Raw genomic sequence first — 15,879 nt, forward strand, 5'->3', positions numbered from 1 at the left:
TTTTTTCATACATTTTTTTGCAGTCACCTTTTTTTTTGGGTATCATGGTTATGATTAACAGCTAGCCAGATTTACAAAATTTTAAACTCTATACTCGTGTGCCATTCGGGTTTTCCAGATCCGAGATTAAAGCTGCTCACTGGCCCGGCAACAATCGCTGGAACTTTCGGCACTGGAAACCTGACCACTTGTCGGAGTCGAGGCATTCTCAACTGGGACGGGGTGCGGCCCATGTTGTCGATAGCGATGATTGCCAAATATAGTTGGGCTTAGATTTCAGGTTATTGGGGGACTGTAATTGCTTTCAGAGTTGATGTGCGGTTAGAACATTACTATTTATTTGATTTGGCATTAGTTCTGAGCAGAGAAGATGACTGACTAAATGCCATAAATATACATTGGAAGATATACTATAGAAGTTCCAATACACCAATAGAGATAGCTCGAACTTTGGTATGGTAATATACTATATATGCAAGTAAATGATGGTAAAAATAGTATTCATTTATTTTTTATATTATGCCAATAAGTTTTCCATTATTTGTATAATCCAATATTATGATTATAGTTGCTAAACTTAAGATCTAATTGTTTCCCTTAAATAAATAATGTATTCCCAACGTTTCATTCGCTAGATCTGTTCTAGATACTACTTTTTATCTCAAGAACAGTAGCGCTGACTTCGAACCCTTTTTTTCTAAAACAAATCAAATTAGTGGCTCGTTTCGTTGGCCCCTTTGATCTTGTTCGGGCGAAACGCCTGGCTGCATTCAGAGGAGGAAGATTAGTTCTAAGTACTCGTATCTCCAATCCAAACTAGCCAAGTGCGTCCGCCAGATAGAGATATGGAAATCAGCTCCCGTCTAACCGCCGACTTGGACACGTGTTGTCCAAGCTGGGGGTTCAACCGAGTTCACTCCGAGTCCATCAATCGATGGGCACTTCTTGCATAGTTGGAGTAACTAGTGGCCGGACTAAGGCCTAGCCCTAGTCCTCGACTAGTTAAATGCAACTTTAGTTTTTTGCGGGCAGCGGCATCGTCTGCGCACGAACGACGACGCATTTTTGTGCTTGTCATGCCGGTAATGACTGCACCAGTAACAACAACAAATAGTATACTATATAGTATAGTATAGTAGTATATGCCAGAACAAACAGCGATATATGCTACCGCTTTGGAGTTGTGGAGCTGCGAGCCCGCCCCAACTGATCCATGAAAGTCAACCGAGCGCGTCCGCATCCATCCAGTGCCATAGCCACCTCCCCAACTATTTGTGCACTGAGAGAAAAGAGTCATCTGATATTATAAAATTAAATTACATTTTAAAAGACTACATATTTATAATGATTTTTTAATTGTTCATCAGATTATAAATTACCCATTTCGTACACATTTCTTAAAAATAATCATCTTATATTAATTCAATAATATTAAAGGCCTTTTTCTAATGATTTTTTAACTATATACTGCATTAAAAATGGACCATCGAAAGGGACTTTTTTGTAAACCCATATGCTTATAGATAAATATTTTATATTTACATATATATATTTCTTTTAAGAATTTTAGATGACAAGCTAGGTTCTTAATTTGTGTTTTGTAAAGTAGGAATTCTTAATAAATACCTTATTTAATATTGTCAAGAGTTATTAAGGTCAAAATAATGACTATCAATTTTGGGTAAGTTACCATACTTCTTCTCCAAAATTTTTCAAAAATTCAAATAAAGATACATTTCTCTCAGTGCACATCCCATGAGTTCTACTTGGCCGACCAGTGCGACGTCAGCAGCGAAGTATTCCTTTGTTGTTGTTATGCTTTTCAAATTCCTTTGTGGCATTAAATGTAATGAAAAGAGCTCTGGAAAATGCCCAGGAGATGGAGGAAAAGCGAAAGAAACGGCCGACCCGTCGCCATAATTATAATGGCTGGTCGACATGAAAGCAAGAGTGTGGTGCGACTAAGTGCGGGCGACGGGTCTGGAGATCTGTGGGATGGTGTGGTATGGTATGGTGGTTGGATTACTCCCTGGCCAGTGGTTTCCAGTTCCTCCATCAGATTCGCCAAATGCCTGAGAGGGTTGAGCTTCCAGCAATCCGCTGGGGAGCTTATGGGCTCAACCCCATATTAATCTGTTGGCAAGCGATAAAGTGTGCCCTCATAATTGCTAATTAACAGGCAATTTCATTTTATTATGACTGTGAAACAACTTATAATTGCTACTATAATGGGTTTTCATTTATTAAGTGATTTATGAATTTATGGAACATTTTTTTAAATTTCTTTAAAACTTGTATGGCATGCGGGTGACAAGTTTTTGATATTCATTGGATATATAATTATAGTTAAGCAATATTTAATTTTCTAGTACTGAAGATCCCATACTTCCAAACATATCTTTAAATCTTTTTCTTTTCCCTCTGCAATTTTTCATGCCAATGTTCCACCATTTGCATTTGTAATTGAGGTGTCAAGGGGATTTTCTGCGCCCTTGATTGATTTGCAAAGGGTCTCCCCCAAATCAGCTTAGAAATTACAACCAGCTCATGGTATTTAATATGACTCTGGGAATCTGAGGGACACCTTACAACCAGTTACATAAGTCATTTCCCACGCTGCTCCCAGAATATCACTCATTCTAGCCGCCCTTCTTTTGGATCCCTCGCGGATCTTTGTTGGATTGTATAAATCGGCTACTGGTATTTTCATGTGTAAACAAATGTTTTACCTAAGCCCCTGAAGTTTCGGACCAGAAAAGACAAATCATCTTGGCCTGGGGCCCTTGGGGGCTAACCAAATGAGCTGTGGCTGCCATTGTATTCTCGAATCTCGGCTTCTGTTTCTGCCCCTGTTTCTGCTGTTTCATCGTAATTATAAACTTGAAAAAGCGCTCATTACTCCTCCGGGGAGGAAACTGAAAGAGAAGGTTTCCAACCAATCTTTGTTAGAAAGTGAAGCTACCTGTTGTAGTTGCTCCTCTCTATAAAAACGAGTTACACGAGTACCCAACAGGCCAAATAAAAAGTAAACCTGATTAAAGACTTCTTGTCGTCTCATCAATGTGTGGTTTCCATTTTCAGCTGAAAACTTTGACTATGGTCAGTGTGTGTGACAAAAATAAATATATATCTTGAAACAATATTTAAACCAAACACAGCGAACCCTTATAATCCCTGCCACCCTCAGTTCCCACAATTGCAACCCTTCTCAGGAACCCATAAATTTTAACAAGATCACTTGAGCACTTGTCTCGCATAAATCAAAACGAAATTAAATGGGCGAGTACACAACCCTAAGCTGCAGTAAACATTTCAATTTGGCAAAACCCTAACCACCACAACCACCAAAAAAATATAGATCACAATTTGATAATCCTCCTTTCAACTCAAAAAAAAAATCAATTGAAGCCCGCACAGCTATAAATCAATGGAATTTAAGGCCAGTGAAATTAATTTCAAAGTCAGAATGGCTCCCACGATCCTTCTTTTTTGATATTTTAATTATCCAAAGGAAGCACAAGGCCAGTCGGGGAAATCCCCTGGGACAGGAAGTGCTTGGTCAACTAAAAAAACACCCAAGTGGAAGTGACAAGGATGCAGATGTGGGTAGTTAAATGTCACGTGCGCTTTTAATTGATTTTTGGCCAGGCGATTTGCATGGGAACTGAAAGAATACAATTCCCAGAAAGGCCTCGCCCGCTAATTAACCGGGGAGCGACAACAAATATTGTGTTAATAACATAAATTGAGGCCCAGCCGAACCTTAAACCCTTCTATGCCAGCAATACAATTTGCATACATACGCAGTGCCCTGTGAAAACCGCCCCATTGTCTCCCGATCTTTGCGACATACCTGATGGGCAACCGAGCGGAACCTCGGGATCCATGAGGTATATATGCACATACCTCCAATGTAAATACGAAATTTATTTATTTTCATTTAGTTGCACGCGTTAATTTATGCCAGTCAGAACGGTCTTCGTTTTCATTCCATTCTTTAGCAACCACATCCGAAAATTATACAATAAAATGTAAAATAAACTCGCAGTTCTTATTGGCAATGGATATTTATACGAGCAGCTGGACAACGACTGCCATCGAAACCACAAGAAAGTGCAGCACCCCCCGCTGACCCACTGGCCACGTGGAGTCCCCAACGAACCTTGTCAATCTGCCAGGGAGCACCAGACATCCACATCCAACCAAGACATTTGTCGGAGGAGTGACTGACTGACTGGCAGACATTCAGACACTCCAGTCCAAAACGGAAGCAGTTAAGCTTTGAATAATTTATGAAAAATCACCAGGGTCTGTGAGGTGCAAAAGTGGCATATCAATTTGGCGGGAGAGACTCACGAATCGAGGAAAGGAAATAACTTAAATTTGACACTTTTTATTATACTTTTAAAGGGAAATTTAAAAAGCAAAAGAAAGAAGAAACTTGGTTGCTCAAGGATTAAACATTAATTGAGGGACTGTAAGCAAAGTAAGTATTTAAAAAAAAAAACAGACTCAATTTATAAAAATAAAATAGGAAAATCTGTCGTTTCTGGCCTTTAAAAAAATTAAATGGATAAAGCCAGCTCTATTTAAAAGAAATTTGAATTCAAGAAGCAGATTTTATTCAACAAAAAACTATGAAAATCTCTGGTATTTGTCATTTTAGTAGTTGTTCTCTCTTTATTACAACATTAATTTGTAAAATATAGTACAGACTTGGTAATTGAGGGCTTTAAAGCCATCTAAAAATTACAAGATTTTTAAATTCAAGGGGGACAATTTATTATTCCAAAACAATAGAAAGTCTTTGGTTTTTGTCATTTAAAAAATTATATACAAATTAATTTGATAAATTGAAAAAGAATTTTTTCTTTAAAAGTTTAAAGTCACACTCTCTAACTTAATTATTCCAGAAGCCACCTTATCAATCACTTCACAATTAATATGCCAATGGCAGTTGGTCAGGTACAGTGAGCCCCGAATAAGGAGTTGGGGGACATTCCTAATTTGGTTCCGCTATTTGTTGTCTTTTTTCTTTTTCCCCCTTCGTAAATTTATTATTTAATTTGCCACGGCTGTTTGGTGTGGAATGCCAAGTGCCAAATGCAGCAGCGGTCAACGCTTTGTATGCCAAATGCAAATCATTCCGGGGGTATTTCCACCATCACAATAGATGGAGGAGTCCCAGGCCAAGTGGTAGTTAAGAATCAAAAACAGTAAAAGAAAATGAAATTGAGCCATAACGGATGTTGGATCTACGTTGTCCAATTTTGGAAGCCGTCGAAAGGTTTTGGGGCGGAGTTTTGGACTTCCTTTTGGGAGCGATGTGACCACGACTTTTGACCTTCAAGCCAAAATATTTTGATTGTCCCGCTTGCCTGGCTTTCTATTTCTATTACCATTCCAAAAGCTCATCTGCATAAGTCTGCGCAATTAACAAGCCAAACAGGAACAGCACACAGTTTATGTCGAGCTAAGCACTAAATTAGCTCGCTTAGCCTGGGAATCTGGAGTCGCTGGAGGAAAGAATGCTCGCATACCAGAGCCTCGACTTCCGCCTGTCTTCCTATCTTTTCGTCTTTGGGGAGATGGGAAAGAATGCGACCGGCATGGAATTCAGATTTACCCAGCCTGCTGAATGGTGAATAGGTGGGAATGGGATGCCAAAGCCCTCAGCAAAGTGGGTTATGTACATGTTCTACTACTGTGGGTGATGTCGATCGTAGATCCATGATGGATTCGGTCTCTCAGGGAATGTCGCGTGAACAGAACAATTTCTGTAATTGTTCTGACAAGATGTCACCAGCCCTATCGGGAAAAATTCCAATGACAGTCCAAAGTAGGTGATGTCAACTCTTTTCTAATTGTTAAAAGAAAATGATGTAAAGTATTTGAAAAATTTGAAAAATTTGAAGAATTAGAAAGATTATCTTTTCTTGAAGAACATTTTTTCAAATAACATAAACTTACTAAATGAAAGAAATTGTTTAGTAAATTTTTAATAAGGCAAATAAGGGTGGTTTTTCTTATTTGGATGTATATATTAAAATGATAAAAAACTTGTATAAGGATAATAGTTCTTAAATTGGGTACTAAAGTGCTGATTTTAGTTTAATGTTAAAACTAATTTTAAATGTATAATTTGTTAATAACTTCCATTAAAGTCATAAAATATTTGCAGGAAGAATAGATAGGCACATTAAAACAAATAGTCTTCCATTACATAAACTACCTAAAATTACGTAATCATCTCTTTTGGCAAGTTGTGCATTCCAGACCTATGCAAATTGCCCATTGCAGCTTCTCCCCCGTTAATTAGCAACTCGGTGCACACTCATGATGGGCTGGCCTATCACCCAGCAGGGTTTACAAATAACGCTTAATACACTAATACACGAATGCATTTTGTTTACCTATACAGGCAATGAACTCTATGGCGCTACGAACAAAAGACTTAGGCAACGAACTCGGTCGAGTTGGGAGGGGGAGGAATGCCAAAACAGGTTTGGCCAAACGATAAACGCAATTCCATAGAGACGGGCAGTGCAATGGATTTGAAGACCTCTACGCAGTGGTATCCCAACCCATCCCCCTTCCCCCCAACTCCATCAACATTCTACAAAGATCCCAGACCGCGGCAGGTTCCCAATGTTCGATATTGCTCCTTTTTCCCAGGCCCTGACAGGCGCAAACGTGTTCACAGTCTCAGGTGAGTCATCCAATCAGGGTGGCGGTACCAGGCACAGAGATTTCAGATTTCCAAAGCGAACAGGTAAGGGAATTTCACAAGATTCTGCATGTCTTGGCTCAGACGTTCTTAGGTATCAATTCGATTTGGCGGATTTAATTTGGGTCTGTGTTTGGTCTCCGATTGCCTTTTCTTGGCAGTTAAAAGGGTCCTAATTGTCTGGATGGTATTGGATTTAGATAAATATTGGCCATGATGTGGTGGTATACTTAAGAAGGCATTAACAATGTCTGTAATACATTTACTTTTTGGTTAAACAGCAAAGACCATTTAATTTGTTAATGTCTATGACTTGCTTGGAGCCACTTCCTATTAGTCACTTGTTGTTTGCGACTCCCTGAGGTTAATTAGATTGTTTTTTATTTCTTAGATCTAGTTATAAACACACATATTGGCGACCTTCTGCTGCCAAACCCCTTGGCTTGTCAAAAATCCCACATACTCGGCAACTAAAATATTTCACAACATTGTTCAAGTGCCAGATTCTTAGCCTCTTTTGTCGCAATGTAAATTAAGAACACAAACCACAGACCATTTATGGTCCGGCCTGGCCCCAAGCCCATCCAGCACAAACAGGTTTGCAATTAAACAACTAAAAAATTATTAAGCAAAATGAGTCTGAAATTAATTATTTATGCGCTTAAGATAACACAAAGCCAGGCAGTCAGCGAAGCCCCTTAGTTTGGTGGAGATTCAAGTGAGGTGGGCGTCTTTCTTGGTTTCTTCGGCGCACTTCCAAGAACCAAGAATCAAGCACCATAACTTCTGCCTGCGAAAGACTTGCTGAAAAACACCCAAAAGTTCACAGTTCAGTGATCACTCCCCCCGGAAAGTAACGCGTGCCAACTGGGCAGCTGCAGGCTCTGTACCACTCAAAAAATAGAAAATACAAAAAACAGACACCCCGATGGTCATACACGAGTTCACAGCTCCACCGGCCCGCATAAATTAGAGCCGCGATCAGGAGCAATAAGGCAGGCGCATACTCGTATTATATAGTGGGTATACCTATAGGTAGATAGTGCGACCCTGAACAAGTCTGCTGCACTTTTCTGACTTATTACCTCCCGCTGTCGACCATGACATTTGTTGAAATTTGCCTAAAATGCCTGTAAATGCCCAACCGAACAACCAACTCCAGTCTAGCTTGAAATGAGCTTTACTTGCACAACAAATTTCCAATAGCAATTAATCATAAACGGAATAATCAGGCAATTGTTATGTCATCCGTGTAGTAGAGCCAAATGGAGGGCGGTGGCAGCTCCAAGGTGCTGTCCTCCTCATCCGTCAGTCCATTCTCGTCCAAGGTGCCATTAAGGTCCAGGACACTGCAGCCCTTGCCCTATTTTGGATTTTTATAATAAATATTTTTTAGGTTAACTGAGATGTCATCAGTCTTGATTTTTTTTTTAGTGTTCTTCTAGTTTTATTAAACAACGTATTAATAAATAATTCAATTCTTTTAAACATTTTTTGAAATTGATAATTTTTTTTAAGAAATGTATTACTTTTCCTGCCTATCTTATAAACTACTTAGAATATATGTAAAATAAAATAATACTTAACAGTTCAGCGGTACTAATATTATTAAAATTATTATCCATTTAAAATTAAACATCTGGTTGTCTAAAAATTATATAAAAATAAAATAAAGTAAGAGAAAATAAATAAACCATTCTAGAAGTACTGAGCTTAATATCTGCTAGAAACAATAAAGATTACGGCTATACTGAACAAAAATATATAAATCGCATTAGATCTAACGGAAAAAAATTCCCTAATACTTCCCAATGTTTGGCTGCTTTGAAGACCATATAATATGAACCTAAGGTGTACCCAAACTACTTACCCCCTTTGAGAACTTCCGCCACTCATAGCTGCCGGCGTGATGATTATACCTCTCTTTGTACTTCTGTTGGATGTCGTAGATGCTGTCCTCATCGCAAACGGTCATGAACTGTGTCTGAGCAGTCAGGGTGTTAACAATCCGAATGACCCTAGCCCTCTTTGTGACTCTTCCAATGTGGTAGAAGGGATCCTGGCTCCACATGACACCCGGGGTTTTAGCGAACTCGGAGATGGCCACCTCTAGAATGGGAGGAAACAGGACACGTGGTCGCCCAGTGCTGGAAGAGATCTCCGTTCGAGGTTCTCCATTCTCGTGGAAGAAGTGGGTGAGGTCCTTGCCAGCATGGGCTATCAAATAGTCCAGGGTCTAAAGAAGGTATTGTATTATATAGATACTTTGTGAATATAACTAAGCCACCCACGCGATTCCAGTGATCCAGGCGGTCCTTCAGCATAGGCGTCAGATCAAAGACATTGGTGTGTATGATCACCCAGCAGTCATCCTTCTTGTTGTGCGAGACCACCTCATCCTTGAGATAGTATCGCATCTTTCACAGATTTTCATATAAAACAAGTCCAAACGAAATGTAATTTGATTTTCTCGACAAAACTGTCGCCTCTTGACTCGCCTCATTAATTCTGAGTTTTCCAGCGGTGCCGACTGCTCATCATCATCATTTCCAGAGATCTTAGGAACCAGCCTGGTCTTATCGCCAGACTTGCATCTCTGGGCCTCCGGTTGGCAGCCCAATTAATTCCAGCTGCCAGTTCCCATTCCTGGTTGGCTTTTCGGGATGCCATTGAATAATTAGCCGCCAATTGTCAAGTCGTCGGCGACGCTCTAAGCCCATCAATCGTTTGCCATAAATAGAAAAAAATTAGATTAATGACTGATGGCATTTTTACAGACACACTCGAATGGCATTCCGATTGATGGGAACCCTGTCAGCGGTTCTTAAGAGGGAGCACTGCACTTTGAAATATTTCGCCTCCAGTTATTCCGAGATCATTCAGCTTTTTCAAGTGAATGGGGAGCATTCTTTATCACTTGATAGGTTGATTAATTTGGGAGGATTTTTTAATACACTAAGAGAAGGCAATTGACAACTTTAATTTAAGAAAAACCACTTTCAATATAGTTTTCTAATTCCAGCTGTACGATAAATCCGTTTTAATACAGACTCCTGTCATCTTAAAATGTAGAAAAGTATAGATCCGAAACCAGCTGTTCGAAATGGGTCTAGTTGTCTTTAATAAATTCAAAACTATACCAATAAAACCCTTTTCATTCCGCCGAGAGGTTTCTGTTTCAGTTTCCTTTCTGTTTGAGGTTGAACTTTGAACCCAGCAGCCGGACTCCAGGTTACCAAAAGGTAACTAATGGACACACGTGATAAAATCAACTTCCGCAGGATTACAAAGTCGCCGACCTGGGGGTCACTCAGTCCAAGGCGCACAGTTCACAGCTGCCACTTTCCGTCGCGCATGCGCAGACACAGAATTCGAGGGATTTGCCATGGCAACACCCAGTTGGGTCAAAAACACACACTAAAAGAGAAGGGGCAACGAAAAAGGGGTAGCTGCCTAGGAAAGGATATTATTGTGGCAGGATCCGGATGCATCGAGTGGCATCTCATATTGCAATTATAGGGCATAGTGCTAAAAGGATTTACCAATACTCGGTGTTTACTTTAATTGCTCGCCACGCGTCGCTCTAAGTGGTTTTTAATATTTGTTTCCATTCTGAGGGAAGTCGACAGACTGCGTGATTGCAGCAGCTGTTGGTGGATAGCCGCAGACACCATCGGTCGGCAATTATTATGGGATTGGCCTCGACTCGTGAAAGTTGCATCCTTTTTGCCAACGCCACACAATCGAGAAACCAGACAAATGGCAACAGCAGGACCCACAATAATAGCCACAAAAATGGCAATTAATCACGCAAGCCAGCCACATTGTATGATATAAGGGAAGATAGACATGGACCGACTTTACTGGTGACCTGTAAAAAGTTATGGTGTTTTTGAGTAGGCACTTTTCTGGTTTTTGTGAGACTTTAAATATTTTTAGTAATATTTTCTTCAAACTTTAGCTTAAGTTCAACCACCAAAACTATAGTATATCCCTAAACAAGAAGTACAAAACCGAAAACAAATTGTTGACAAATGTAAATGTCCACAAAAAAAAGGGGCAACACAAGTTAAAAATAACCAGGTCCTGAAAAACCAGCTGCCATTTCGGTGGTGACCCATAAGAAAATAGGGTTTGGTTGTGGGTTGAATTCCAATCAACATTCACTCAGCTCATTTGCATGGGTGAAAACTACAAACCAAGTGAGGGTGCGAGTCCTGCTAATTGCCTCTAAGTCAACTGTGAAGCTGCACATATGTCGATTCTACCGAAGGACAATGGATCTAGGATACATTTCCCATTTTCAATTGTTTGCCCACCGACTGGTTTTGATTTGGTGAGATGGCAACAGCTGGTTGGCCATTTGACACGCCACTGCTGGCAGCCTTGATCTTTGGTCTTTGGCCAAGGAGTTGCTGGTGCAGCTGCAGCTGGCTTTATTTCTGTCTTGGATTTTGGGTCAAGAATGCGTGTGGCAGGCACAAGCGACGGGGCACAATGCAGGCAAGGCAAATGAACCATCCGAACTGGAAATGCTGCGGGTTAAAAACAACCCCAACAACCGGAGGGTCCAACCCCTACGCAACACCAAACCCCGATCCCAAAAACCAAGTGCGTCACGCGCAGACGCAACCGCTGACACGGCAAGAAAAATATATGATTAGTAATAAATAAAAATATTAAAATTAATATTAGGTATATTGATACCAATTTCAAATATTTTTTTAATATTCCGTAATTCCTAAGTACAATTTCTCAAAGTTATGACAGTTAACTATAGGTTCATATGTGGATAGATAAAACGAAACTTAATCGTTAAGCGACGATCGAAATACATTGGTACCAATTCCTAAGCCCAATTTCTCAAGGTCATGACAGTTAACTATAGGTTAATTTTTGGGTAGATAAAACGTAACTTAATCGTAGGACGACGTTCTCCTTAAGAATTTGTTTGTTCGTAAAACTAACATCACATTGAGAAATCTAATTTGTCTTTCTGAAAAGTTGTATGTGATGAACAAATAACTAACTAAAACCCTAAGTTGACATTAAGAAATTGGATCTTAAGTCGATATCTCGTCCACATGTTTTTAAATCTAGAAAATATATACTGTAGTCATATAATATTCTTTCATTTCGTTAGCTAATACATTTTTATAAAACTTAATATAATCTAAAGAACTGTACAATTAATATCTAACTAGCTCATCATTATTCTTTGTAATTACCATTTTATAAGTTGGAAAACCTACAGCTTCACAATTTCTTTGCGTGCACTTGCAGGAACCCCTAATGGGACTCCAACCCCGTTCCGATTCAGAGGCCCCGTTACGAATCGAACAATGGCGCATGCTTTTAAGAGCCCATTGAGTGCGTTGTGAAAATAAATAAAAACTAGCAGAAAAAATACTTTGTTAATGTAAATGACAGGAAGTGTGCACTTGAGTGCCAGCATCATTGCCGTCGTCCCCCAGAGGCTGCAATTAAATCTAAAAAAAAAAAAAGCCAAACAACAATGACAAGTTTAGCGGAAAAAGTGCGACAAGAACTGTTGCAGCTGCAGAAATATATTTGTAATTTCAGCTTTTTGCCCCTCTCCTAATCATTCAAATTGCCATAGCAATTGTAATCTGGATCGAACACTGTGCGTAGGCAAACAAGTTGTCCAATTGTGGGTCCAACTCTTAGATGTTATTCCGATTGCCTTGACACATAGACACCAAGTGCGGCGCCAATTTATTTGCATTCTATGATTAACCGAGAGTGTGCATGCTATTTTAAAACTCATTGAGTATTCGACGAGGTGGGCACAAAGATTACCTAACATGGTAAAAGGTTTTAGCACTTTAAAATATTTTAAAAATTTATTTTATCTATTTAATATATACACAAGTGAATATCAAGATCTCAGTTCAGTACGACACCCATAATAAAATGTTTTACCTTTTTTTTTTCTCTATTGAAAAGAACACTGCTCAAACAATTAAGCACCGCCACAGGGTGGCCTCATTATAGTTAACACCCTGCGCAGACTCTTTCAAACACTCTTCAGAACTCAACAGCTGACGGCATTTATCTGCTGTGCTATCATGGGGTGTACATCTCCATGAGTTCTCGAGAATCACCAAAATTATTGTATAAACATGCAACTAATTGAAAAGTGTGCCGTAATTCATTAGAAGGCTAGATACAATCAGACAGATCCCCTGTTTTAAAGTATGTATGCCCGACCAACTGTTATTATCTTTGAGAGGGAGGTTAAGGATCTCTACCAGTTGCTTAGGGGGCGTTATTTCTATAAGGATCCGAGGGTTGCATCCTATATCGCATCCCACACAACTGTTCCCATTTTCTGTTTACTTTCCCATCTGATCCGAAACGATGCGCCTGCGCAAATTGATTTATTCAAATACAAAATGAATTGCCATTGCCAACATATGCGAAATATATATATTTCGTAACTCGAATCGTTTGGTTTAAGTTTCCTAGCATCTGGACCAACATCTGTTAATGGATTACACAATTTTAGGTGGTAATGTTCCCACGATTTTACATTTTTAACTTTTAAAATGAGTACATAACTCAAAACTGGTATACATTTTTCATGACTATCTTTGTAATAGAACTCTAAAATGCGCATAGTTAATGTGCATAAGTAATGCTACAAAATATTCTCCTTATTTAGCCATTCCTGCCTCGTTTGCTAACATATTTCCCCCACACAGTTTCCAATTAATAAAAGCGCCATTGTTCTGCAGGTCATCTGAAATTACCAGATCCAAAGTACCGCAGTTCGACATTAGTCTTAAAGTGTGTCCCAAGCAATTAGTGCTCGACACATTACCTAAATCTAGGCAGCCCCATGCTAATTCCAGTTAGCCCGACTAAAATTGCATTATGATTAGCCATTATTTTATGGATGGATATGGTGGTTTTGTCTTGGAGTGGCATGCAACATGCAGTTAGATTTGACTTTCGCATGGCATGTTGGAATGCAGTTGGGGGCGGCCGAGCCCAGGTCTAGGCCCAGTTAACAGTTAGTTGTTGCCAGTTGGCAGTTACCAAGTTGCCAAGTAACCATGTTGCCAGTTGCCAAGATACCAACTGCAGACAAATGGCGGCAAAGTTAACCGACAACGAATGTCTTGGCTCGTCATCGTTGCGACATTGCAAGGTCGCTTCCCAAACTTCCTGCCATTCATGCCGGTTAATTGCCAGCATTGTTACTGCTCTTGTGCACAGAGAAAAAAAAGGGAGGTATTTTGGAAGAGGGTAAAAAACACTATTCCTAGTGTTATTCATTAAACATGATTAGTCTATTCGATCCTTTTTCCACGTTTTGTTCTAAATGTAGGTCAATTAAATTGGTATTTCAGCATAACATATAATAATTGTTCTAGTATTTTGCATTAAAAAAATGATTTTAAAATCTATGTCCATTTGTATTAACCCATATAAATACATTTTCCATTAAAATGGTATTTCAGCATAACATATAATAAATTTTATATTACTTTTGCATTCAAAAAATGATTTTTGAATCTATGTTCTCTTGTATTAAACCATTAAAATGGTATTTCAGCTTAAAAATTAACACATTTTTTATTACTTTGCATTTTTTTGAATTTATGTCCATTTCAAACTCTTTCAAACCTTTTCAAATTGGTTTAAAAAATGGTTTAAACAAATTATGGTGAGGTAAAAGGCAGTTATATAAAGTGCTATGATGAACTGCATTTTTAAATAATATTTATTCTCTTAAGAATTTCCTGTAGAATTTTTCTTTGTGTGTATACATTGTTACTGCTGATGTTCCTGTTGTACTTGCGGTTGCTGTTGCCATTAAGCAAAATTCCTTTTTGGCGTTTCACATTGTCGTCGAGCAGTTCGCATATTTTTTGAACCGTCTCTCCAGCGCATCCGCAACCAGTTTGCCCCCGATTTCCCCCTGAGTTTTGGTCCACCCTTTTCCGCCTTTTTGGGCAATTCAATTAAACTTTTCGCTCGCTTAGTTAATATGATTACCGTTAATGCCCGTCGGCAGTTCTCACTCCGCTGGAGATTGCATCTTGAAACCAGAATTCTTTCTGGGGCGGCTCAACTGCTTTTGATGATCTCGCTTTGCTCTGTAAATATTTTTATTGATATTTATTGAATTTCGCTGCTGATGGGGTGCTTAAAACAAGTGCCAATTTGTGGGGAGTTTATTTTGACACCCAGTTTAAGATGCTAACAGTTCTTAATGTACACAAGTTCTGTGGGAAAAGGGTAAGAAATATTCAGAAAATTATTCCACTTTGTTAAAAAAAAAGTATAAGTTCTGGTTCTTCCTACTTAAATACTTTAAGATCGCCGCGCCTCGCAGTCTGTGAAGATCGGAAGAAAAACATTGAGAAATCCATCTCCCACCAGCTGATGTGCTAACCAAAAACAAACACCGCCTGCCACATTTGTTTAAAAATATCAAAACGAGAGGGGAAAAGAAAAAAACTCGCACATCGCAGACTAAACAATGCAAAATTTAGCCAAATGTTTTTCTTTTTTCCAACTCGCAGTGTTTGAGCACGCGCCAAATGGTTCAGCGAGCTCAGAGATGATGATAGCCCATATGTATATCCCCTTTACACTTCAAATCCAGACGCGCGTGAGTGTGCCAAATATAGTCGGTCGGGGTTACGTTATGGACCAGCTGGTGATATTGGCATTAACTCATTTTAAAAGTCACAACAGAAATGAAAGAACAGGGAATACGTGATTGTAGCGAAGTTTTGTATACCCTGTAAAATTGTTTAGGGAACAAAAAACACCAAGAAGTTGTTAGCAGTGTATTAGAGAGGTTCATAGAATAAGCTGTATGCCGATGACTATTTAGTATTAATATCGTTTACATGCTAACTTCCGCATTTATGTACCAATTCCGATATTCCGATTCAATGTAAAACTAAGTTAAGCTAATATATGATGATAAGGATATTGAAAAGAGCAGAGAACGGTCACACTGCGATATAAGAGAGCTAGCGAGCACATGTGTAAATTTAAGCCAGTATAAAGAATACAAATAAAAAGTGAAACAAACCGGCAATAACAACTTCAGAAGTGGGATTGACACCTTTTTAAACACCCGCCTACATTTCTGGTTATCTGAGGACACA

The 15,879-nt window shown here is 39.1% G+C and overlaps 1 protein-coding gene across 1 annotated transcript; it reads right to left on the bottom strand.

Annotated features, from left to right (window-relative positions):
* Nucleotides 1-7,889: 7,889 nt before the first annotated feature.
* LOC108012165 (cytochrome b5 domain-containing protein 1) lies at nt 7,890-9,250 on the bottom strand. The gene is made up of 3 exons (XM_017077462.3): nt 9,019-9,250; nt 8,598-8,963; nt 7,890-8,090 (listed from the first exon to the last, which is right to left on the bottom strand). The coding sequence occupies exons 1-3, from the start codon at nt 9,142-9,144 to the stop codon at nt 7,956-7,958; spliced, it is 627 nt and encodes a 208-aa protein (XP_016932951.3). The 5' UTR covers nt 9,145-9,250; the 3' UTR covers nt 7,890-7,955.
* Between the last annotated feature and the right edge of the window lie 6,629 nt (nt 9,251-15,879).

Source organism: Drosophila suzukii, chromosome 2L, assembly GCF_043229965.1.
Source record: "Drosophila suzukii chromosome 2L, CBGP_Dsuzu_IsoJpt1.0, whole genome shotgun sequence".
Lineage (NCBI taxonomy): Eukaryota > Metazoa > Arthropoda > Insecta > Diptera > Drosophilidae > Drosophila > Drosophila suzukii.

Bases quoted from the DNA above. Each gene is read 5' to 3' on its own strand.
- LOC108012165 (XM_017077462.3), bottom strand. From the start codon at position 9,144: ATGCGATACTATCTCAAGGATGAGGTGGTCTCGCACAACAAGAAGGAT. The intron at 8,964-9,018 runs GTGGGTGGCTTA...TACCTTCTTTAG, and splicing joins GCCTGGATCACTGGAATCGC to ACCCTGGACTATTTGATAGC. The intron at 8,091-8,597 runs GTAAGTAGTTTG...AATCCAAAATAG, and splicing joins GGCGGAAGTTCTCAAAGGGG to GGCAAGGGCTGCAGTGTCCT.